Below are 24,596 nucleotides of genomic sequence, written 5' to 3'. Positions count from 1 at the left end.
CCTCAGTGATCCAGAGTGAGCGGGGCTGGTATGGGGGAGTCCAGAGCCCGCAGGAGTGCAAAGAGGGAAACTGCCCTAGCCAGGGAGGGCTTCCTGGGAGGAACAGCTTGGCTGTGACGGAGAGAATGATGAGCAGCTAACCAGACATGGCAGGGTGTGGGTCATGTATTCTAGGCAGAGGGAACAGCATGTACAATGGCTGGGAAGCAAGAGAGCATACAGGTCCTTCAGCAAATGACACATGACTTGAGTATAGAGTCACTGTGAGAGATGAGGCTGGAGGTGCCGGCAGGGCCTTGAAGGTTGTGGAGAGGTGCCTGGGCTTTGTGCCAAGGGTACTGGGGAGCCATGGCAAGGCTGCGAGTAAGGGAGAGGCGGGGGTAGGTTTGTGCTGTGAAGGGAGGGAAGGAATCAGGTCAGAAGAGTAGCGAGGAGATCAGGACCGGACAGAAGGTGAGGAGAGAAGGGGTGGACCTCAGCCTTATGAGGCAAAATGGGCGGGACGGGCATGGTAGCTGCCAAGTGCCTGGCCTCTGGATTTGGCTGGCTGGAGTGTGTGTGGTCTGTGTGGCCTCAGGGGTGGAGCTGGGATTAGTGATGGGATCTTCACTGGGGGATAGTATTGTAAAGGGCATCTCCATGTCTAACAGGCCCTGTGTGCCTTGACCTTTGGGGTCTCTTCTAACCTTTCTGTTTTGGTAATCTCTCTGGGAACTCTGACATCCCCGGGCCTCAGTTTCCCTTCTGGAAAATGGAGAGATTTATTGATCTCTAAGGGCCCTTTACCTGTGTGACAAGGTTTGAAAAAGTGCCTCCCCCAGGTCCCTGGGGGCTCTGTCTTCTTAACTCTGCCTCACCTTTTCTTCTGAGGCCTTTGTCTCTTTAGGGGCCCACGTGCTATGCGCTAGCAAATGGAGGCCTCAGCCTATTGGGTCAAGTAGAAGTGATTGACGTGGCCAACACCCAATACATGTTCAGATGTCTCGACGTCTATTACCTGCTTCTCCCACACGCGACCCCAAGGCCCCTTCCCGCTCTTTTCTGGGACCAAGCTCTCCAAAAGTCCTATCCTTAAAGACTTCACAGGTATGCTCTGACCCAAGCCCCAGTCTGGAGGAGGAAACAGCTTGGGCAGACATTAAGGTGGGAATTGCAGGGTGTAAGGAACAAAAGAGTATATAGAGGAATCATGGGAAAAGAACTAGAAGGATGAGCCTTCAGCAAATGGTATGAATTTGTTTGGCCTTGAAGAATCGCACTTAATACGAGAGCGTTCTAGGCGACGTGGGGAGCCATGGCAGGTTCTCGAGCGAAGTAAGGAAAGTTGGAAACACTGGTAGCAGCTGTAGAGGGCTGAAGTCAGCTCGCACAGAAGGAGGCCAGTGAAACGCATAATGAAGTAGACAGTGATGAGATGCATGGGGGGTCTCAAACCGGAGGCCGGGGAGCCAGATTCAAGTCACAGACATTTTCTTTGGCTTCCGTTTCTCCCTCGCGAGGACCCTGTGTTTGAGATCTGAGAGTGAGTGATTGGGAGCCGAGGCAGGGAAGGGCCCAAGCTCGGCGGTGTGACACTGGACCACACCTCTCCGGGTCTCAGATTCCCCATAGAGCTTTGTAATGTTTGGATTAGACTCTGTACCCTAACTTTGCCTCATTTTAGAGATGGGATAAAGCATGTCTAGCCCTAGGACATGCCTAGAGACGGCAAACCGCTTCGAGGTCACACAGTAGCCAATTACAAAAGTCTTTCCTCCTCCTCTTCCTCCCCCCCCCCCCATAACTATCGCACACAACGCTAAGGCCACCATTGCTTTTATTTGTTGCTTTGAGCGGAGAAAAAGCATGAGCCGCAGGTGAGCCCGGGTGCTCTCCATTAGCCAGAGCGCCTGATGGTGGGCGGAGCTCAGGGAAAAAGAGAGGAGAGCATAAGGGAGGTTATTCATTGGCCAGAATCCAGAGAATGGAGCCCATTGGTTGGAACTCTGGTTGGAACTGGAACTCTAAGTGGGGTGGATAGAGCCCCCGGTAGACTAAACCTTTATAGGCGGGACTCCGGGAGAAAGGGGCGGGGCAAAGGATGAAGGGCGGGCCTCCGGTGGGCTGGGGCTCCAGCAGTCGGCGGCGGGCGGGCAGTGCGCCTACTTCTGGGCGGGGATCATGTCGTCGATGGACTGGCCCTTTTCCAGCTTCTTCTCCATCTCCACCATGAGCTTCACACCATCCACCACCAGCTGCACCTGTTCTACCTCCGACGAGCCCAGCCTATCGGCGTTGGACACGTCGAACACTGAGCCCACTGCGGCCGTGTCCACGCCACCTGCGGGAATAGGAGGTCGGGGCTAAGGAGCAAGAAGAGATGCAGGAGCGGGGCCCGGGACGCAACCCCCGTGCCAACGGCGACTGCCGCATGTACTGAGTGAGTGCCTACTGTGTAAAGGTTAAGTGCACGCGGTTTCCTAAGCGTCTGTTTATTCACGGGCCCACATCTCCGGCTTTAGGTACCTCACCCCTCGACCATCCAGCACGGTGGGTAACAGAGTTGAGCTCTGGAGCCGGGCTGCCTGGGGTCGAATGCTGACCATCCTCCCCTTCACAGATTGGAAAGTGAGGTCCCTAGGCGGCCAGGGACATACACAGTGTATATTAATTATATAACCATGATGGTATATTGACTCATCTGAGATAAGGCGTGCTGCTGCCTATTTGCAGAGGAAGGAACTGAAGCTCACAGAAGGGCAGCCCTTGCCGACCCCCAGAACTCGTGGGGATGCCCCACCTCCCCTTCAGCCGCTGCAAAGGGCCGGCCCCAGAAGCCGCAGGAGGGGATGTAGGCCGCACCTGTGCCCCGCTTCTGCAGGCGCAGACGAGTGAGGATTTCCTCGAATTTGGGATGCTTGCTCAGGTGCGCTAGTTTCACATGCACGCCTCCACGCAGCCCGGTGCCCAGGTTAGATGGGCAGGTGAGCACGTAGCCCAGGTGCTCGTTCCACATGAAGGGGTGGCCGGCTTTCTTGAAGATCTCCTCAATCTGAGGTGGGGGAGAGGACCCTGGATCAGCGCCGGCGGGCGCCCCCAAATACACCGACAACCCGGACACGGTTCGGAGGGACAGGGTGTAAGAATGTCAGTAGGGGTAGGATTCTGAGGGGGCGGGTCTGGAAGACCCGGAGGCACGAGATTCTGAGGGGAGGGGCCCGACCGCACAGGTGGTGGCAGGATTCTGAGGGGGCTGGGCTTGAGGACGCCGGGAAGGCGGGTTCTTAGGGGCGGGGCTTGAACATAGGGGTGGGGCCGGTTTCTCAAAGGGCGGGGCCTTGGAAAGCTAGTGGGGGTGGGTGCTGAGGGGCGTGGCTTGGGTATAGGGAGGAGCCGGGTTCCGAGGGGAGGGGTCTCGGAAGGCAGCTGGGGTGGTCACGTGGAGTCACGCGAGAGGCAGGCACCCACCTTCTGCAACCCCAAGCAGAAGCGGCGGAAAACCTGCTTCATGTTGCCCCCCTTCTCCATGGAGATGACTCGGAGGTGGTCCTCCTCGTTCACCCACACCAGGAAGCTCTTGTTGTCGTTGTGCCTAGGTCGGGCGCAGCAAAAGGCTGAGGAATCAGCTCCGCGGGAACCCCATTCCCCTGCGTCTTGCAAACACATACCCACCGCTAGGGGGCAGCGGGCCTGAAGGGCAAGATGCGGGTGCACCTCAAAGTCTGAGAAGCTAACACCTGTAGACTCTAATGTCACTGGACCTGTGGAATCTCGAATCCTCGGATCAGTGACTTTTAGGGTCTTAATTCTTTGGACAACATTATAGACTCTTAGAATCTCAGAATCTTTGAAAAACGGAAGCCAGGAATCAGAATTGATAAATCCTCCCATCACATTGTGGCATCTCAGAAAGAGTCTTAGAACTGTAGAACCCTAGGACCTGGAAATGTTTGAAACCACTGAATCACAGAATCGGAAATTAGTGGAATCTAAAAATATTTAAAATCTAGAAATCTTACAACCTACACTCTCCAAATCTTTTGAAACCTAGGTCCTCAAAACCTTTTAAAATCTTTGACTATCAGAATCAGGGATTCAGAGATTCATGGAAAGCCCAGCTAGCTAGCAACAACAGCTGGTAATAAAAATCATACTAATGGCCAATATGAGCACTTAATATATACCAGGCACTTTTTCCAATACTTTACATAAATTAACTCAATTAATCCTCACGAGAACCCCCAAAGCTATGAATTGTCATGATCTCCATTTTATAGATGGGGAAACTGGGGCAGAGACATGTTAAATCGTGTGCCAAAGGTCACACAGCTAGTAAGTGGCAGCGCTGGGATTTGCATCCAGGGAGTCTGGTTCAAGTCTAAGTTTCAAGTTTCCCAAAATGTGACATGCAGACCACGGGGTGGGCAGGGGTGGAAGGCAAGATCATTCTGGATAATTACTGTTATGGTCTTGACTTTGGTGGAAAGTCATGGGAAGGCTGGAGGAGGCAGGGGAGAAGGGGGCCATAGGGCAGGGGCGCCTCACCAGATGCCACGGGCATCGGGCCAGTCTCGGGCCATGCCTGAAGCCAGCAGCAGCGGGGACACGGGCTTGTCAAATAGGAAGTGGTCGTCGATGAGCTGCTGTTGTTCCTTGTCTGTCATGTTCTTCAGAGGATAGTATTTCCCCTTGAACTCTCCCGTCAGGCTGTTGAGGGCTGAGGGGCCGCAGGAAGGAGTGGTCAGCAGCCTGCCCCACCTCAAGCGGGGCGCAGGCCCACACTGCTACTCCTAACGGGCCTGGACCTTGGCCCTCTGGAGGTGCTAAAGGCGCCTAAACACTGTGTCTAAACCCAAATTCATGACCCCTCCCCAAAACGTGCTCCTCCCCTGTCTGCCCTGGGAAAACCCACACCAAATGCTCAAGACAAAAGACATGGATTCTCCCCTTCCCGCCACCAAGCCTCACATCCAGTTCACCTGCGGGCAGTGATGTGCTGGTGTCTGCTCCTGCTGGCTGGCAGGACAGGGGGTCAAAGTCTCAGGAATCCGGGAGCCATCAGTAAACATTATTACAGTATAGTATTTGTATATATTTATATGTATTCATAATACATAGTAAATATGTATTATGTGTATAATAAATATATTTATATAATACATATACATATTTTTATATATTTTATACATTATTTGTATAATATACCACATAATATATTCTATATCATATACTGTATTATGTTGTTAAAAATAAATTATAAAAACTTACAGTTAAATAAATTATATTTAAAACATAGGGAATAAATACTCAGAGCGAGCGCTTTCTAATGATTTTGCTACACTTACTATTTTCTATGTTCTTGAAGTTATTCTCATCCACTGTAGCCGTATGGTGGAAATGCAACATAACGATGTGCTACTGCACGTTTCCTCCCATTGCCCAGCTCTGTATGACGTCACGTGATTAGCTTAAAATTGGCCACAGTAGGAGAGTTTACACCAGAGAAATTGGTAGTCGCTGGCTGCAAATCAGGGCTTGTTTTTTTCTTTGTTTGGGTTTTTTGTTTTTGTTTTTTCTCTGAGAGCCAATTGTTAAACATTTAGCAGAACAACACTGCCTGCCAGCCCTAATAGTTCTACCTCCCAAACATGCCCACTCTTTCTCCCCATTCCATAGCTACCCCTCACCCCCAACCCGGACAGCTGCAGTTGCCCCCTCTCAGCCTCTCTCCTACCTTTGCCCACTGTCTGCTCCCTGCACAGCAGCGAGAGGGATCCATATTAGTCTGAACCTGTCCTTCCTCTGCTCACCACCCTCCCATGCTTTCCTTCTCCCACAGGGTCAAAGCCATAGTCCTCCCAACAGCCCACGAGGCTCTGCACGACCTGGCCACCCACACCCCTCTGACCTCATCTCCTCCCCTCCCGCCATCAGCCACTCGGCTCCAGGCACACTGGTCTCCTTGCTGTTCCTCCAACACACCTTCCCATCCCAGGGCCTTTGCACTTGCTGTTCCACCTGCCTGGAATTCTTCCCAAGGTTGGCTTCTTCTTGGCAGTCAGGTCTCAACTCCTTTCTAACGTAGTTCCCGCCAGTCATTCTGTGCCACAACCTTTGTTTCTTGGCTTCATGGCATTTTGGAATTATCTTGTTCTTTTGTTGGTTTCTGTGTTTCCTCTTATCTCCCCACCAGGCTGACAGCTCTGTGAGAGCAGTGACCTTGTCCATCTTATTCATCACGGGAGCCCCAGCTCTCCACACAGAGCCAGAACAACCGTACATGTTTGCTTAATGGATGGGTGGATGGATGAATAGATGGACGAAGGTCAGGACCCTGGCGCAATTGGGTGTCAAGTCTTGACAGCACCCCCAGGCTTCCACCAGGGGTAATGCTTCCAGCTGTCAGTCACCAAGTACTCATGACTTACCAAGTTCTTTCAGTGTTTTGGAAAATGGGGGCCCAGGGGAGTCCAGAGACCTGCCCACAGAGGAGCAGAGCCACAGCTGGGGGACCCCGGCAGTGTGCGGGGTGGGAGCTCTCACCTTCCACGGCGAGTTTCTCCACGGCCCGGCGCTCACCGCGGGAGCAGTGGGGGGGCAGCGAGAAGCCCTTGATGCTGCGGCCCGTGCGGACACGGCTGCTGAGCACGTAGTTGGGGTCCAGGTCGTCTCCACCCTAGAGAATGGATGGGGGGGTCAGGGCGGGGTGGGCCATCCTGTGAGCCCTGCCGCCCTCCCCAGCAAGGTCAAGTCTCCCGCCAGGCCCTCCCAGCTCTCTCAGGCTCTCTGCTGCTGCTTTGGTGCCTCCCTCCCCACCACCACCCCTTCTCTCTCTCTCCGCCCCCCTCTCTGTCTCTCTGGCTCTCCGTCTCTCCCCCTCTCCCCACCCCCACTGCCCTCAGCCCCATCTCCTTGCCTGACTTCGTGTCTCTCTGTCCCTCTCTCTTCCCATCTCCCTCTGTGTTTCTCTCCATCTCTGTTCGTCTCCCTGTCTCTCTGGGTGTCTCCCCCACCTCCTCCCTTCTCCTCATCCCTCTACCCTCGCTCTCCCACCCCTCCCCCCTCCCCTGGGGGCAGCCGACCTTGAGGTTCTCGTGGTTGAGGTCCGTCTTGTGCTTGTCGGTGGGTTTGTAGCCCCCGTGCCGGTCCTGGATGATGGGGTCAAAGAGGTCCTTGAAAACCATGTAGGACTCCTCGTCACCAGCCACACAGCCCACGGTCATGATGAAGGGGTGACCTGGGGGGGTCGGGGGGGAGGTCAGAGGCGCTCGTCCCCAGCAAGGAAGGCCTGGGCTCCTGGGTCCAGCGTAGACTGTGTGTGTATGTGCGCGCATGCAAGGGAATTCACTCGACACCTCTGGGTCAGAACTGAGAAGGCTGAGCCTTGGTAGGAATGGGGAGGGAAGGCTGGGAAAGGTCAAGTTGGCATCTGGGGGAGTGGGAGGAAGGCTGCGGGCAGGACAGAGGAGAAGGAGTCTGGGGGGCCAGTTACTAAAACTATTACCATGTCAGAGTCCCCAAATCATGGAATCTTCCCCTAAAAAATTTCAGAACCTTAGACTATCAGCCCCCACAGATAATGAGACTTGAAAGACCCTCTTATTTCTCAAGTGGGGAAACAGAGGCCTGGAGAGAAAGGGCCTCTCCCCTCAATCACACCATGAGTTGGGGGCTAAGGCTAGAAGCCGGGCTCCTGCCCAGTTGCACTCGCCCTGGAGGGGTGTCCTTGGAGAAGGAAGCGCAGGGCTTACGATACCCCCTGTCAGAGTCTGAGTGCTGACGTTGTGCCAGGCGCCGCTCCATGTGTACTGATGCCTATGTTTTCCCAACGTGGGTGCCCATTTTGCAGGTGAGGAAACTGAGGCCTGGGAGCTGCATTAGCTTCCTCAGGGGAGTCTCACATTATACCCCTGCACATTTAGCGAGTGGTTTACCGCGTGCCGGACCCTGTCCCAAGCACCTCACCCATCCCAATTCCTCTGTTTCTCACAGCAGCCCCATGGGTATGGTCCCCATTTTACAGATGGGAAGACTGAGACCCAGGGAGGTGGGATCGAGGCCTGGCAGGCAGCCTCCAGAGCAGCCCCCAGCCTTCTGGTCCCCGTGATGCTCCACCAAGGAGGCTTACCTGGGTTGTCCACACCTGTCTGGATGACGTCGTCCAGAGTGAAGCCAGATGGTGTCTCCTTGTCCCGCAGCTTCTTGTAGAGCTCGGGGTTCAGTACCTTGGCCATGTGGTTGTTGTGTTTGCTGAGGTCGGGGTATTCCTCCTCAGACTTGAAGTTCAGCTTGTATTTGTTGTGGGTGTTACCGAACGGCATGGTGGCGGCGTGGGGGACCTGGTGGGCTGGGCCGGAGGGGAAGATTAGCTCACATCCAGTAGAGACCAGCCAAAGAACAGAACCAGGCTCTGGGGTCAGGCAGGCCTGAGGGTCAGTCCTGACTCCTGTGCTGTGTGACTTGGAGCCAGAGGGATCCCTTCTCTGAGCCCCTGCATCTCGACAGGATGTATCAAGAGTTTTGTGTTAGGATCTTAGCTCCACCGCATCCTGGCAGGTGACCTTAGACTAGTAACCTTGCTAGAGACTCAGTTTCTCCAGCTGGAAAATGGAGGGGGGGAACGCCTCAAGCCAGAGTAGTAATCATGGCATGGGTAAGAGTGTAGGTTCTAGACTCAGACAGCCTGGCTTTGAATGCCAGCTCTGCCACTTACAACAAGCTGTGTGACCTTGGGTGAGTGGCTTAACCTCTCTGTGCCTGAAAGTACTCGCCTGTAAAATGCAGGTATAATAGCATTCACCTCATGGAGGTGTTGGAAGGATGAAGTGAGTTAATGACGTAAAGCACTTGGAATAGTGCCTGGAACACAATAATCACTTTTTTGCTCAGCTATTATTATTTTTGTTGTTGTTATTTTAAACTGTGAGGAGCTGGTGAGAAGATGGAGGGTGTTGCTGGCAATGAGTGTGTGAGCAGAAAAGGGACATTCTCTCCATAAAACTCCTTGGGTGCTCAGTCGAGGGATGAGGGGCAGGGTGGGAGTGATGGCTGGGTGCCTGCCCCCACCTCTGTTTGCTGACACCTCTCCTGCAGGGCACAGTAGAAGAACAGCTCAGTGTCTGAGTTTGACAGAACCGGGTTCAAATCCCATCTATGCCATTTCCGGGCTGTGTGACCCCAGGCCAGTTACTCAGCCTCTCTGAGCCTCTGTACCCTTTGAACTGAATGCTCCCCATGGGGTGCCGGGAGGATTCTTTGAGCTCAAGCATGTGGCTGGTTGAGCACAGGCCCCAGCGTGGAGTTGGGGCCTGATACCTAGAGGGGTGGCTGCTATTATTGTTATTACTACTTTTATCCACAAGACCCAGAAGGAGGAGGGACCCCTTGGTGGTGGTGGTAGGGATGGGATACTCATTCCCAGCTCCAGGAATGGGAAGCGGGTAGGATGGTGGGAAGGAGATGGGGACCAGGGTGAGAGGAAGGCCGAGGCATCAGGCCAAGGGGGATGGAAACCCACGAAAGCCTTTGGAGTTGATGTCCAGGGTTGGGGATTTATTTTTAGAGTCTGGCAAACTCCTCCTTCCCCACCGACACCCCCCGCATTCCAGGGGCTCGGCTTGCACCAAGTCAGCAGGCCAGAGACAGGTGGGCCAGGGTGGCCAGGAGGATATGCATTCAGGCTGTGGGGCTCAAGGGCTTTCCACCCAGAAAGCCCCCTTCAGAGCATGTCCCCACCCCCATCCCTGCTAGGGACAGGCCAGGAGAAGGCACAGAAGCAAGGTTGGTGAGCCCAAGAGACACCAGCAGTCATAGCCCCAGAGCCCCACACACACACGTCACCATGGACCCCCCAGATCACACCGTACACGGACCCACACTCGCACACATCCAAGCTCAGGGACACACCCAGGATACAGGTACTCACGCAGGAGCCACGGAAAGTTAGACACAAGGTCACACTGTGTGGAACGCCATAGGGACCCACAAGGTCACCAATGCAAAGACCCCACAGTCCCTGCCGTCGCAGAGACCCTGACAGGTGACACACAGACACCTCCCACAGTTTATGGCACCCAGTTCTGGTGAAAAACCATCATGAACAAGGCCTGGCCCAAGCCCCTTGCAGGAGGTGACAGCTGGCAGCTGTCGAGACTCCTTCGCATTCTGGAAACCCTCCCCAGGACCCTGGAAACCCTCCCCAGGACCCGGCGCTGCAGAGATCACAAGTCACAGCCGGGATCAGGGGCTCACAGGTGGAGGGGACTCTCTGACACAAGGTCCACCTTGCCACACACTGACCCACCTGTGTGCAGGAGGACATGGGGGAGGACACGTAAGACCCCTTCCAGAGCCAGCTTGGCCTCTGATTCCGGAGGAGGACCCCACTCTGGACCCCACCCCAAATCCCACCCCAGGCAGTACCTGGCTGGGATGTGCTGACAGGGGCTGTCTGTGTCCTGGAGGCAACACTGACCCGAAGGAAAGGCCCACAGCCCTGGCCTTATATAGGGGGGAGCCCGGGCTGTGCTACTGGCTGGGAGGGGCTGCCCCCCGGGACAGGGCTGGAAGGCAGCTGAGCCTCTCACCTCACCGCCCAGGCATCGTGCCCACCCGGAACCCAGGCATGCCTCGCGCCCATCCCCATGGCCTTGTATGGGCCGCCCCAGGGTCTGGGCCCAGGCCCCCACCCCCACCCCTGTCACCACCAAGCTGGTCCCCCGACCAAATGCTGAGTCGGGCTGGCGGGGACAGCTGGCCCCCCGCCGGGGCCACGGGATAGCGTCAGGGAATGTCCCAGGAACGTAGAAGCCACCCTCCCCTGGCCCTCCGCTGGGCCACCAGCCTCTCCTCAGCCCCCAGCGGCCTTGACCCCAGCAAACAGCAGGTCCTGAGCCCTAGCCCTGGGGAAACCTTGCAATGGCCCCTGAAGGTCAGGTATCTGGTTTTCCAGCAGAGGAAACAGAGATCCAGAGAGGCTGTGTGATTTGCCTGCTGTCACCCAGCTACAGGGAGTATCTGACCAAAGCCGAGGTGGGAACAGGGGTGACCTGAAACCTGTGCTTGGATGTACTTTCCTCCTTGGGAGCGGGTGGGAGGGAAACTGAGGCTGGGCTGAGTTGGGGCGGTTCTAACTCAAAGCCAGGTTGGAGGCGGTGGTCACCTTTCCCACTCCAGGCCACCCGCCTGGTGACACTGGGAGATTTCCGCTGTGGAGGGGACAGGGAGGGACGTGGCCTGCCGGGAAGGGAGGTTATTTTTAGAGCTAGCTCGCTGTGTTCTCTGGGGGACCCGAGGCGCTGGGGATGGGGGGGCGCGGGGGCAGGTGTGAGGAGGTGGGGTCACCACGTGTCCAGGCTAATTATAACCAGGCGTCTCGGGTGTCCCCAGGGCTCGCCTCCTTACAAGGGCAGCCGCAAGCCCGGGAGACCAGCCCCACCCGCAGGGGAAGGGGGCTGGGTGGCGGCTCAGGTCAGAGCGCAGGACTCGCTCGGATCCGGGCTCTCAGCACCTCGACCGTGACGGGGGACCTCAAGGGCCGAGGATGAGATTCTGCGGAAGTGGGACGGCACAGAGGAAACTGCTTCCTCCGCCTGGAAGGCGCCAAGACTTGGGCAAGCGGGGTCAAGTCCAGGGAGGAGGAGGTTCAGGGAGCGCCCGGATTGAAACAAAGAAGAGAACGTTCCTTTCCCTCTGAGGTTCCTCCCTCCTCCCCGGTCTTCCCCACTTCTTCCCAGGCATAGGGGCACTGATCTAGGGAAAGGGGACCCTCTCTACCTCTCCCTAGGTTACTATTGGGATGGGGAGCTGCCTAGAAAACTTTTCCTTGGGGCCTAGCCCCTGATCTCTCCACCAACGTCCCCTTCCCAGTAAGGTCAGAGTGACAGTGTTCTCCTTCACAGTTAGGGAAACTGAGGCCCAGAGAACTAAAAGGAACTGGTCTAGAAGTATTATGCATTTATCATTTCAACAATTATTTATCAAGCACTTAATGGGAACACAGCAGAAAATAAGCAAAACCCCTGCCCTCGCGGAGGTGACATTTCAGTGAGAGTAAACAAGTCAATATATGCTCTAATGTCAGGGACAATGGGGCTTTGAAGGAAAATGACAGAGGGTAAGGGATGAGAGTGATGGCACAGCAGAGGAGATCAGGTCAGACCTCTCTGGGGAGGTGACATCCGAGCAGAGACAGGAGGGAGCCAGCCATGTGGAGATCTGGAAGAGGGACAGCAGGTGCAAAGGCCCTGAGGTGGGAGTGGCTTGGCATATCTGAGAGACAGGGAGATGGCTGGAGGGCTGGAGCAGATGGGGCAGAGGGGAGAGTGGGAGGGAGAAGATGATGTTGGAGAGAAGCCAGGAGCAGACCTATAGGGTCCTAGGGGCTGTGGAGGAGTTTCCATCCCACTGTGAGTGGGATAGGAGTCCCTGAGGGCTATGAGCAAGGGAGAGACAGGATCCAGCCACATCACACACAGCTCAGCCCCCTGGACCCCTAATAACCCCTTGTGTGGACATTTGACATTCCTTTTGGCCACACAGCATCCGAAGCCCTTTCTGTGTCTGGGGAGCCCCCCACCTCTGACCACCTCCTTTGGAGAAGCCAAAAATGTCAGAAACTCAGTTTCCCGTAATCCTTTGCAGCGACGGTCCAGTCATGTGACCAGGGCTGAGCCAATCAAACACTCCAGCAGAACTTGTATCATAAGCTCTACCTCCTTTATCTTCTTTGAGTCTCACAGAAACAGTTGGCCTTGGGGAGCTCTATAATCCTCATCATATATCTTCCTCCCACTCCCAGCCCCTGAGCCCATCAGTCTCCAAGGCCTGTCCATCCCTCCTACCCTAGCTCAAGACCTCCACATTCACTCCTGCCCTATAGCCTCCTCGCTGGGCTCCTGCCCCAGTGTTGCCCTGTCCCACCTACTCCCTACTTGCTGCCCTCTCCTGCTCAGAACCTGCCATGGCTCCCCAGTGCCCTCAGGATAAATGAGTATTTGTTGACTAAGTAAATAATAGTAGCTTTATCTGTCATTTGGAAACCCCTTCACCCAGCTTAAGCAGAAAGGGCTTTCCTACCAGATATTAGGTGCTCACAAAATTGTTGGAAGGGCTGAAGGAGCAGGCTCTAGGCTGGGCCTCCAGGAACACCTCTTGCCCCCAGAATCATGCTTCCTCTGAAAAACTGGATGTGCTAGAAGGAAGTTAGCGTGGATATTGAGTGGCCACTCCACAGTCTCCACGCTAATAGTTAACTCTCATGGAGCACTCCTATATGTCAAGTACTAGGCTAACTGCTTTACATATATTAGCTCATTTAACATTCCCAACAATAAGGCTCAGAGAGGTTAAGTGACTTGCTCAAGGTCACACAGCTGGGAAGGGGCAGAGCTGGGAATCAAACTGGCACAGGGCTGCTGAGAGTGGGTTCAGGCTTTGGTAAGGATAATTTTCAGGCCTCTCAGCAAGGTCAGACAATATTGTCAGCCCAGAGTCTCTTTCTGGGTCTTTAGGTCCTGACAATTTGTACCCACATCCCCTTGCCCCCTTCACCACCCTAGCAGTCTGGTTTCAGGATTCAATCACTGTATGTGTATTAACCAATTTAATTCTCCAGCAGTCCTATGAGGTAGATATGCAAATTTTACAAGTCAAGAAAGTGAAGCCCAGAGAAGTTGAGTCACTTTCCCAAAATCACACAGCTGGGAAGTAGCAGAACCAGACTGGACGGAGTAGTCATTCCCTTCCTGATTCCACCTGTTCATGCTAAAGCCTCATTTTACAGCGGATGGATGCTGAGACTGGAAAAGGGCAAGGGATCGCAGACTTCTGGTATCCTCAGGTGGCAAAAGGTACAAGAGAGCTTTGTGGGATCTCTCTTATAAGAGCACCAATCCCATTCATGAGGGCTTCTCCTCCTACTAATACCAAAGGCCCCAGCTATTAATGCTATCACCTTGGAAGGTTAGGATTTCAACATACGAATTTTGGGAAAACACAAACATTTAGATCATAGCACCAAGATACATTGCTGAGTGCGGGGGCGGGGCGGGGAAAGAAAAAAATATATATATACCTGTTGCCACAAAAATGCTGTGAAACACACCACCCCAAAATGCAGGAACTTTGAAATGGATGTGGGGTTGACTGACAGTTGGCTGATTCGGGCTGGGCACAACTGGGAAGCTTTGCTCCATACTCTTATGTTAAAAACAAGACAACGGGCTCAAAATGCTAAGCCCCATGTCACCAAATCAAGACTTAATGACAGTTTCGGCTCTCCTGGAGATGGACTCTTAAACCACCCACTCAGATCAGCACTAGTTAGGTAATCTGCCTGATAGACCCCTGCCGTCCCTAAAGGAAAGTGACCTCGCAATAACCAGCCTGCTTTTTTTTCCGGGTACAACTTTCTTGTTTCTGCTCCCTTCCACCTATAAAAGTCTTTCATTTTGTTTAGTTCCTCGAAGCTCCTTTCTGTCTGCTAGATTGGATGCTACCTGATTCGAATCGATTTTTGCTCAAACTCAATACAGTTTTAATATACCTCAGTTTATCTTTTAACACTACAGAGACGTTGTGGTGTGTGGGCCAAAGGGGGAGCAGCCATGCAGGGGAAGCTTTTCTCATGCCTGTGCCTGGGCGCAAAAGGCAACGTTCAAGGTCCCTTAGGTCGAAGCTCAGAACTGGCATGACTGGTACTTGTGCCACTGTGCTGTTGACTAAAGTAAGTCACATGACCACACTCAAAGTCAAGACCATTGTTCAGTCTACCTCCATGGGTAAGGTTTTTCTCATTTGTGTTTTTCTTAAATGGTCACTCATTCTCAGACATCCACATACAATTCATATCCCTGGAATATCTCAGGAAGGATATTAGAAACTGGTAATCATGTTGGCTTCTGGGAAGAGTGGGGATCACGGAGTGACAAAGACCTACTTTTCACTCTGTAGTCTTTTGTTCTCTGTGAACATCCTTTCTGACAGCACTTTACTTCTTAAATTAAAAAAGGGAGTAAATATAATTCACACTGCTGTATGTTATATGAAAGTTAAGAGAGTAAAAATAAATAAATAAATAAAAATTTAAAAGGGGGGAGGCTTTTTAAAAACTATGGCCAAGAGATGAAAATAGAAAAGCCCCCATCGCATCTACCCATTTTCCTGACATGGCAAACTGAGGCCTTAAGTGATTAGATGGGGATTTTGTTGAGTGCCTTCTTCTTCTTTTTTTTTGTCACTAGTTAATATATGAGTTTATTTGGGATGATTTTGATTTTAGAAGGAAGACAAGTTCAAAGAATCGTTTGATAGAAAATGAAACAAGGAGTTAGTTGTATATGGATGGACGTTGAAAATACATTTATAAGCTAAAAGGTATGACAAATTTCTACCCAGTGTCTCTTTTGTTTTGTTTTCTAATTTATTTTATTGAAGTATAGTTGATTTACAATGTCATGTTAATTTCCGCTATACAGCACAGGGATTCAGTTATATATATATATCTATGTACACATTCTTTTTCATATTCTTTTCCATTATGGTTTATCATAGGATATTGAATATATCCCTGTGCTATACAGTAAGACCTTGTTGTTTATCCATCCTATATAAAATAGTTTGCATCTGCTAATCCCAAACTCCCCATCCACCCCACCCAGTGTTTCTTTTTTTTTTGACATAAGCTCTTTTTATTTTTTTGATTAGCTGTGCTTTATCTTTTTTTTTTTTAATAAATTTTATTTATTTATTTATTTATTTTTGCCTGTGTTGGGTCTTCGTTGCTGCCTGCGGGCCTTCTCAGGGCAGTGGATTCTGTTGTTGTGGAGCACAGACTCTAGGCACGCTGGCTTAGTTGCTGCGGGGCATGTGGGATCTTCCCCGACCAGGGCTCGAACCCGTGCCCCCTGCACTGGCAGGCAGATTCTTAACCACTGCGCCACCAGGGAAGTCCCCACCCAGTGTTTCTTAATGAATACTTCAAAATGAAACAGTTTGAGATCTTCACATTTGGTTGCTGCATTTTTATTTAATTAATAACTGTCTTGGCCATTTTTCATCTGGTAAAGCAACCTAACCAGGAAATATTCAGGGAAGCATTACTCACCCTATTGCCAGTAAATTAGAACATGGCAACTGAAGACATCTGAGTTTGGTTGGTCCTTGATCTTTTTTTTCATGGACCATTAGGAATAATTTCCACGGCGTTCTTGCAAGTGGAGGAAAAAGGTGGAAATGCTAAAAAAAATTGAGTCCAACAGAGAAGGCGACCAGGGAATTGGTTATGCTTTGACTGAACTAGAGCTGCCTTCCCCCAGCTAGAATCAAGTTCAAATGCTGACTGCCTTGTTGACTGTGGTCTTGCGTGAGGGATTTCTCCTCTCTGAGCTTCAGTTTCCTCCTCTTTCTTTCTTTCTTTTTTTTTTTTTGCGGTACGCGGGCCTCTCACTGTTGTGGCCTCTCCCGTTGCGGAGCACAGGCTCCGGACCCGCGGGCTCAGCGGCCATGGCTCACGGGCCCAATCGCTCCATGGCATGTGGGATCTTCCCGGACCGGGGCATGAACCCGTGTCCCCTGCATCGGCAGGCGGACTCTCAACCACTGTGCCACCAGGGAAGCCCTTTCTTTCTTTATTTTTCAGCCAAAGATGCTTCTACTTTATTTTCAATTCTCACCATTACAAGTGTTGGATTCTGCAAGATCATAGTTAAAACACTTTGGTGTAGGATATCAATTTTACACATAACGGCTGGATCTTTTAAAAAGCCAATTTTGGGCTCTGGTGTTAAATTAAATTTTATATGAATACATGAATTTGAAACTCAAAAACAACCTAAATGATAAAAAGAACTCATCAATACATTTATATTCTCTATCATAAATGATACATAAGTAAGAATTCAACTATTTTTACATCTGCAAGTCAGATGCTATCAAGCCAACTGCCATGTACAATCCATAATCCTCTTACATTTTTAACTCAAAGACAAATAAGAAGATTCAGTACATTTTAATTTTCCCAAATGTTCTCAGAAAGAATGATCAGAAGCATCCTCCAGTTGTTTTTTTTTTGAATTTTTGAATTTTATTTTATTTTTTTATACAGCAGGTTCTTATTAGTTATCCATTTTGTACATATTAGTGTATAGATGTCAATCCCAATCTCCCAATTCATCCCACCCCCCCCACCCCTGCCACTTTCCCCCCTTGGTGTCCATACGTTTGTTCTCTACATCTGAAGCATCCTCCAGTTTTCAAACACAGTTGGGTAAATCCATTTACCCCATGGGAACTACCTGTGTGTGTTGTAAGGTAGTAGTGAAAGACTACGATCCTCTGCGGTAGTGATGCCCTCAGTGCGGAAGCCTTCCCTCTTCACGTGAAGCTTGTGAATAACAGGAAGGGACAGAGTCACCTTCATTATTTCCTCAACTATTGGTGTTTTCATAGGATTTTAAATGCCTGATTTCAATTTTACAACAACAATACCAATATTCATTCTGAAAGGTAATCTTATCTTCCAAGTAGCAGATATTAACAACTTCCAACATGATCTCTAGGAACAATTTGAAGTTCTTTTTTTTTTTTTGGCCACACAGCTTGCAAGATATTATTTCCCCGACCAGAGATCGAACCCGTGCCGCCTGCAATGGAAGCGCAGAGTCATAACCACTGGCCTGCCAGGGAAGTCCCTAATTTGCAGTTCTGAACCATGCTTTGGAAAAACATTTCCAGCAGTCTGTGCAGGATTTATGCCTATTCCATTATGGGTAATAATTGCAGTTATTGGATGTTGCAGGAACTTTAAATTCTTCTGTTGCGAACTTTAAGACTGCTGTGAAAGGTGTACTTTTGGTAACACAGAGTACTTTGTGGGGCAGCTGAGAGTCTGAAGTCAGAGTGATCTTAAAGAAAACCTTTGACATGGCAGAGCCAGTCCAGAGACCCCACCAGTTCCACCGGCTAGCCCCACGTCCTCTGAAGTGCACCCTGGCCCAGTCTCCTCCTTTTTAGATATGGCAAGTAAGAGTGCCTACCTCAGAGGGTGGCTGTATGGATTCAGGGGCTCTGCTACTCCTTGGCTGTGTGATCTTGGACAAGTCACTTAACCTCTCTGTGCCTCATCTTCTTCACCTGTGGAATGAGGACAATCATAGCAGGTTGGTGTGAAGGTGAACAGAATTAATCTACAAGGCAAGACCTGACATAGGGCCTGTCTTGGGTAAGAACTCAGGAATGCCAGCCCCAGCTGACGCTGTGCAAAAGTGCTTGGCACAGGGCCAGCCCAAATGCTATGTGATGAGTGTAATCATCCCTGTTTTACGTTTATTTATTTATTTTTTGGCTGCCTTGGGTCTTCGTTGATGCACGTGGGTTTTCTCTAGTTGCAGCGAGCGGGGGCTAATTTCATTGCGGTGCCCGGGCTTATTGCGGTGGCTTCTGTTGTTGCGGAGCACGGGTTCTAGGCATGCTAGAACCCGTGGCATGCTGGCTCAGTAGTTGTGGCTCATGGACTCTAGAGCGCAGGCTCAGTAGTTGTGGCACACGGGTTTAGTTGCTCTGTGGCACGTGGGATCTTCCCGGACCAGGGTTCGAACCCATGTCCCCTGCATTGGCAGACGGATTCTTAACCACTGTGCCACAAGAGAAGTCCCCATCCCTGTTTTATAGATGAGGAAATAGGTGCTCAGAAAATCATGGCTTGCCCCAGGTGACATGGAAAGGAAATGTCAAGACCAGGATTTGAATGCAGATCTACCTGGCTCCAATTCCCTTCCACCCCCCATCCCACATACACACACAGTATTTACCATGTGCCACTCTGTTCTAAGCCTTTTACAGGGATTACTCATTAATCCCCACATCAGCCTCACAAAGTAGGTTACACATGTGAGTCCATTTCTACAGATCAGGAACGTGAGGACCAGAGAGGTTAGTTCCTGGCTCAGGGGTCACACAGCCAACAAATGACAGAGCAGGGACTTGCACCTAGGTCATCTGGCTCCAGTCCCTGCACTGCTTCGTAGTAAGCTTGTGGCAGTTCCAGAACCAATGTCCCGTGTCCTGAGGGCAGAACAATGGGGGGACAAGGACTCAGCTGCCGCCTTCTACCCTGTTCCCTAGAAATACCCGGAGAAGTTAGAGCGTGAGTTTGAGTCTTATTTTCCATCAGTCAACAACCATTGTCCCGAGTGCCTTCTCTGTGTTCGGGCTGTGCTGGGTAGCACTGGGCACACAGCAGGGACTGAGACTGCCTTGGCTCTGTCTTCCCTCTTGGGTATTACAGTCCTGCATGGGAGACAGAGAAGTGATGACCCAGGATGGGCATGGCTGGAACATGGGAACCCAGGAAGTTGCAGGAGCCCAGGAAAGGCGTTTCCTCCAGTCTTGGGGTGGTCTGAGAGAGCCTCCGGCAGGAGGGAGCATCTGCACGGAAGCTCGGAGAACAGGGGAGTAGAGAGCCGCGCGGGAATCTGGTGCCTGGTCTACGGACCAACAGCGCCCTCTTCTGGAAGTATCCTTTAGTGCAGCGACCGGTGTACTGCCAGGGTTTGGCAAAGCTCGCCTTGAACCAAATTCGATGATGCTAGAATCCTGTGCGCCCAGTTTTGGCCAATTTATGTTTCTAGGACTTGATTCATTGAGTTAGTCACTCAACAAATATTTATTGAGCACCTAATTTGCGCCAGGTGTTCTAATGCTAAAGATACCGTGCTGACAATACAGAGCCCTGCCCTCAGGGAGCTAGCATTCTAGTGGGGGAAAACCAATCATCTAACACCATAAAATCAGTAGGTAATATTTGCTAAATGCTTCCGATCCATATATTAACGCATTCAATCCTTACAGCCTCGGCTTCCCTGGTGGCGCAGTGGTTAAAAATCCGCCTGCCAATGCAGGGGACACCGGTTCGAGCCCTGTTCCGCGAAGATTCCACAAGCCGTGGAGCAACTAAGCCCGTGCGCCACAACTACTGAAGCCCGCGCGCCTAGAGCCCGTGCTCCGCAACAAGAGAAGCCACTGCAATGAGAAGCCCGCGCACTGGTATTCCCCGCTCTCCGCAACTAGAGAAAGCCCGCGTGCAGCAACGAAGACGCAACACAGCCAGAAAAAATATTCTCATAGCCTTTGACTACCCCATTTTAAAGTTTAGGGAAACGGAGACAGAGAGGTTACTTGTCCAAGGCCTGCTCTGCTAGTAAGTACTGAAATCAGATGTGAACTCAGAGCTCAATTTTTAGCCTCACCAATAATATGATGTAAGACAACATAGTAGTTATAATGTTACACGAAATAATTTTAGGTCCTGAAAAGTTTTGTGAACAAAATCAAGGAGAGAAATGAGGTTGTGTTTTGGTGGGAAGGTGTAATTTAGAAGAGACAGGCAAGGGAGGCCTCTCGGAGTAAGCGGCCTTTGAAAAGGGACCAGACAAACGTCGAGATCTGTGTGGAGAGATGTCCAAGCAGGGCGCACAGCCAAGGCAAAGAGCCGGCGGCTGGCACTGCAAGGCGGCCATCCGTCTGGGATCCAAAGTCTCCAAGATTCTAGTTTCGCTGAGACTCTGGTTTTTCCAGGCCCCCTGCGCACTGGAATCATCTCAGATTCGACGTGCCCTAGAGGCTACCGGCTACGCGCACGCGAAGTTCTGCGGTTGCCTTAGGGCCGGGGCCGCAGCGCTTAACTTTCCCCGGGAGGTGGGCGGGGCCTGTCTCACCTGCGGGGGCGGGGCTCCGGGCCGCCCCACCCCGCCCCCCCGGAGGACCCGCCCGCGGCCCGAGACTCGCTGCGCAGCTGGAAGCGGCGAGGCGTGCGCGGCGGGCGGGCGCAGCGCGGCGAAGCAGGACCGGGAGCTGTCTGCAGTCAGGTGGGCGCCGGGAATGCGGGTTGGGAGTCCCAGGAGCTGCGAGGATGGAGGCGAGGGCGGAGGGTGTGGGCTGGGCCTGGCGCACCCATGGGCCCTCTGGCCTGGAGACGGGGACGGGCCTTGGGGCCCCTGGACGCCCCCTGTCCCCCCCTGGGGCTCCCCGGGGTCTGGAGGCCCAGCTGGGGCCGCGCCTCCTCCGCCGGGCTCAGGTAAACAGGAGCGAGGACGGGGCGGGGCCTGGGGGCGGGAGGGGCCCCTTGTGACGGCCTGGCAGCGGGCGGGCGCGCGAGCGGTGAAACCGGGGTGCGCGGGGCTGGATGGGCCGGCCAGGGGTAAGTTGTGTGGTTTGCGGGGCTGGCCAGGATGGGGGTCTCCCGCCTGCGAGTGTATGTGTGTGTGGAGATGGTGCGTGCGTGTGCATGAGAGATGGTGTACGAAGCTCAGGTGTGTGTGATGGTGTCAGGCTGTGGGTACAGGTGGGTACAGGAGATGGCCTGTCCGTGTAAGCCTGCGAGGGCACAGAGGGACTGCTTGAATGATGTGAAACTGTTTCAGTGATGTGAAAATGTGGGCGACCTCTGTGTGTCTGTAATGCTGTGTGTGTGTGTGTGTGTGTGTGTGTGTGAGTGACAGGGAGTTGAACTGTTTATAGGGTTAGGTGTGTCACCAAGAAATTGTGTGGCCGTGGTTGTCTCTCTGCCTGTAAGACTGGGGGGGTGACAAGGAGGTGGGCACTATGGGTTCAGGATGGATGCGTGGAGTGTGACTGTGAACATCGTTGTCAGCTGCGCGGTTGTGCGCACGGGGCCCAGCTGGTGAAGGGGAGTTTGCTGTTTGGAGGTCGGCGTGAGTGTGGGAGCCAGCGTGTGTCGAGGAAACAGCCCGAGTGATGTGTGGCTGTGCGTGTCGCTCTGTTACTGTGCAGAGGTTGCGTCTGGAACATTCGGCTCAGCTGTCTGAGATTGTGCCTGATGCGGGAGGTTGTATACGTCCGCAAACTTTCGTGAATGATGGTCATGGTTGTCGGGATGACTCAATGAACGGGTGTGGTTGTGAGTTTGACTTGCGTGTGGGGTGTAAGACTACATATGGTGTGATATACATACACACACTTATATACTACGTACACAGAGAGATTGATATATGTACGAACACGTATATACATAGAGAGATTGATGGCGATGGAGAGGCTGCGGTATATAAAATCCGCAGGATTACACACCTGCCCTTACTCTGTGTCTGAGTGGATGTGATTGGGAGCATGTGCACAGGTGCTAAAAGTTCTGGGCTGTTTAGGGGAACACAGTGGCTTGAGTGAAGTAAGCCTGAGAGACTGTGTGCGGAAAGCATGGAACTACCTGTGTCTCTACAGCTGTCTGTGCCATGGGCACCCGCTTGTGACGGAGTAAGAGCCTGGCCTCAAGGGTCATTCGCACGTCCGCGTGTGAAGCTCTATAGTGTGTCTGTGTGCGAATCCCTGGCTGGCCAGGTAGGGAGGAAGGAAGGAAATGGGGAGGATGGTGACGGGTCCACCGTGAATCCTGGGAGCATGGAGGAGGCGCTGGGCATAGGATGGAGCGCTAGGTGCTGGCAGGACTGTGGGGGTGTGGGAGAGGGCACGTGTCGTGGGCATAAAAGTTCAAGGAGACAGTCCCAGTGGAAGTGGTTTGGGATTTGGTTATCTTTTTGCAGGTGAGGGGGGCTGAGGGAGGAGACAGTTTGTGTGTTGGCTTTTATTTTGTTTTTAAATTTTTATTGAAGCATAGTTGGTTTACAATGTTGTGTTAGTTTCAGGTATACAGCAAAGTGATTCCGTTGTATTATATATATACATATATTTCACAATCTTTTCCATTATAAGTTATTACAGGATATTGAGTATAGTTCCCTGTATACACAGTAGGTCTTTGTCGGTTATCGATTTTATATATGTATATGTTAATCCCAAACCCCTAATTTACCCCTCCCCTCCCCTTTTCCCCTTTGGTAACCGTAAATTTGTTTTCTATGTCTGGCTTTTATTTCTGAAGGGAAAGTATACCTGTGTGTTGAGTTGTACTTCGCAGAGGAGACTGTGTATGTGTTATTTCCAAAAGAAGAATGTACTTGTGTGCGTGCCTTAGTGTGTTGCATTAGGTTGTATCAATATTTTGAAAGGAAAATGTGGATGTGCATGAGGGTGTGCTGAGTTGTATTTTTAAGAGAAAGTATGTGTGTGTGTCATTTCTGAGAGGACAATGTGTATTACGCTGTATTTCTGAGAGGGGTGTGTGTATGTATGTGAGGGCCCCAGAGGCATCGTCACCAGATGTGTCATTGACCTTGTCACCCATATACAACCCCATGAAGTCCCACATGTGAACCCCCCCCATCCATTACCATCTGGGCCTCAGACCCTCATCTGTCACATGGCCAATGTGACATCCATGGGCCACGCCTGCCTCACGTTTGACCCAGCACGCCTTGGGCTGGCTGAGCATGTCTGCAGTGGAGGGTGGAGCCTGTTTCCTCTGGGTCTGTCAGGTCCTCGGGCTCCGGGAGCCACCACACGGGGCCCCCCTTCCTGACCTCCCCAGTCTAGAGGCCTCTGCTTCCAGCACCCCAGCCCCTTGGCCCTCTCCTCCTGCCCCACCCCACCCCCAGTGTTCTGACTGGTTCCCAACAAAAACACCCTAAGAATGAGCTCACAGAGAGGCTGCCGCCTCCACGCGTCCTGCCCCACACGCCCAGTGGGCGAGGGCACCTCTGGTCCCAAGGTCACACAGCCGGGAATGCTGGGCCAGGGTACCCAGGGTCCTTGGGGTGGGCTGGGTGGGAGCCCTCGAGATGGCTGTTTGCCCTCCTTTGGTTAATCATACATAATGAGGTTTTGGAGTTGCCCTCAGGGCGGGGCCCTGGGCCGAGGACAGGGAAGACGAGGTTTCCAGTTGCCCGCTGGCCAGGATGGGTGTGGGACAGGGTGTTGGCCGGAGTGAGGAAAGCACGGAGGCAGAGGGCTGGCCGGGATGGGCGGACAGGGAGAGGGTTGAGGGGACCTGTGGCGTAAATGGCGCGGAGGCAGAGGGGCTGACTTGCCTGGCCCTGGCAGTGACCCCGATCCCGGTCACCCCCAGAAGCAGCAATGTCCGTGAAGGTGGCGGCCCCGGGAAGCATGGGGCTGGGCCCAGAGCACCTGAGCCCTGAGGAGCTGGTGCAACAGACGCGACAAGTGGTACAGGGGCTAGAGGCCCTGCGGGCAGAGCACCGGGGCCTGGCCGGGCACCTGGCGGAGGCCCTGGCAGGACAGGGCCCGGTGGCTGGCCTGGAACTGCTGGAAGAAAAACAGGAGGTGGTGAGCCACTCACTGGAGGCCATCGAGCTGGGGCTGGGTGAGGCCCAGGTATGAGGGGGCCAACTCAACTATGGGGGATGTGGCTCAGGCCTGGGGGTTGCCCAGGGATGAGGGGGCCAGGTGTGCTGGAGGGGGCAGCCTGGGGAGAGTGGGGACTAAGGGAGCCAGGCCCGGGAGGGGGAGGCTCCAGTCCTGAGGTGGGATCCCTGGTGTGCATTGGGGATGGGGTCCTTATGTGCGACAGGGACCCCTGAACCACGTGGGGCCCTTCCATGGAACTGTGGGTCCTGGGGAGACTTTGGGGTTGCACGGGTGGAATGTGAAGTACCCTGAGTGTAATTTGTGTGCCTGGGTGACATCAGAGGGTCCCGAGCAGGATTGGAGTATAGCCCTGAGAGCCTTTGAGCACCCCTGGAGCCACA

General features: G+C 52.6%; 3 protein-coding genes across 5 annotated transcripts in view; 1 reads left to right on the top strand and 2 right to left on the bottom strand.

Moving 5' to 3' along the window:
* Positions 1-1,802: 1,802 nt before the first annotated feature.
* On the bottom strand, positions 1,803-23,796 carry CKM (creatine kinase, M-type). Of its 3 annotated transcripts, XM_065899625.1 has the most exons (9): positions 23,775-23,796; positions 10,402-10,523; positions 8,108-8,318; positions 7,062-7,216; positions 6,523-6,655; positions 4,525-4,696; positions 3,448-3,571; positions 2,842-3,031; positions 1,803-2,320 (listed from the first exon to the last, which is right to left on the bottom strand). In XM_065899625.1, the coding sequence occupies exons 3-9, from the start codon at positions 8,298-8,300 to the stop codon at positions 2,142-2,144; spliced, it is 1,146 nt and encodes a 381-aa protein (XP_065755697.1). In that variant the 5' UTR covers positions 8,301-8,318; positions 10,402-10,523; positions 23,775-23,796; the 3' UTR covers positions 1,803-2,141. The 3 variants fall into 3 exon arrangements, with proteins under 3 accessions (XP_065755697.1, XP_065755696.1, XP_065755698.1); XM_065899624.1 differs by lacking the exons at positions 10,402-10,523; positions 23,775-23,796 and having other exon boundaries at positions 2,142-2,320; positions 6,993-7,216; positions 8,108-8,300; XM_065899626.1 differs by lacking the exons at positions 10,402-10,523; positions 23,775-23,796 and having other exon boundaries at positions 2,142-2,320; positions 6,523-6,648; positions 7,055-7,216; positions 8,108-8,240.
* Positions 17,512-17,903, bottom strand: LOC136141096 (ubiquitin-fold modifier 1-like). Its single transcript, XM_065899247.1, is given in 3 exon segments — positions 17,512-17,540; positions 17,671-17,764; positions 17,766-17,903. Coding segments are annotated over 3 exon segments (261 nt in total).
* Positions 21,170-24,596, top strand: part of KLC3 (kinesin light chain 3) — an 8,046-nt gene continuing 4,619 nt past the window's right edge. The window contains exons 1-2 of the mRNA XM_065899623.1: positions 21,170-21,175; positions 23,957-24,222. Coding sequence (XP_065755695.1) covers positions 23,965-24,222 — 258 coding nt within the window. The 5' untranslated portion in view covers positions 21,170-21,175; positions 23,957-23,964. The remainder of the gene's footprint in view (positions 21,176-23,956; positions 24,223-24,596) is intronic.

The sequence above is a fragment of the Phocoena phocoena genome, chromosome 20, assembly GCF_963924675.1.
Source record: "Phocoena phocoena chromosome 20, mPhoPho1.1, whole genome shotgun sequence".
NCBI classification, from domain to species: Eukaryota; Metazoa; Chordata; class Mammalia; order Artiodactyla; family Phocoenidae; genus Phocoena; species Phocoena phocoena.
This window is presented reverse-complemented; position numbering and strand designations above follow the sequence as displayed.

Bases quoted from the DNA above. Each gene is read 5' to 3' on its own strand.
- CKM (XM_065899624.1), bottom strand. From the start codon at position 8,300: ATGCCGTTCGGTAACACCCACAACAAATACAAGCTGAACTTCAAGTCT. The intron at 6,656-6,992 runs GTGGGGGAGACA...TCCATTCTCTAG, and splicing joins GGATGAGGAGAAGGGAGGAG to GGTGGAGACGACCTGGACCC. The intron at 2,321-2,841 runs GTGCGGCCTACA...CTATTCCCGCAG, and splicing joins CCTGCAGAAGCGGGGCACAG to GTGGCGTGGACACGGCCGCA.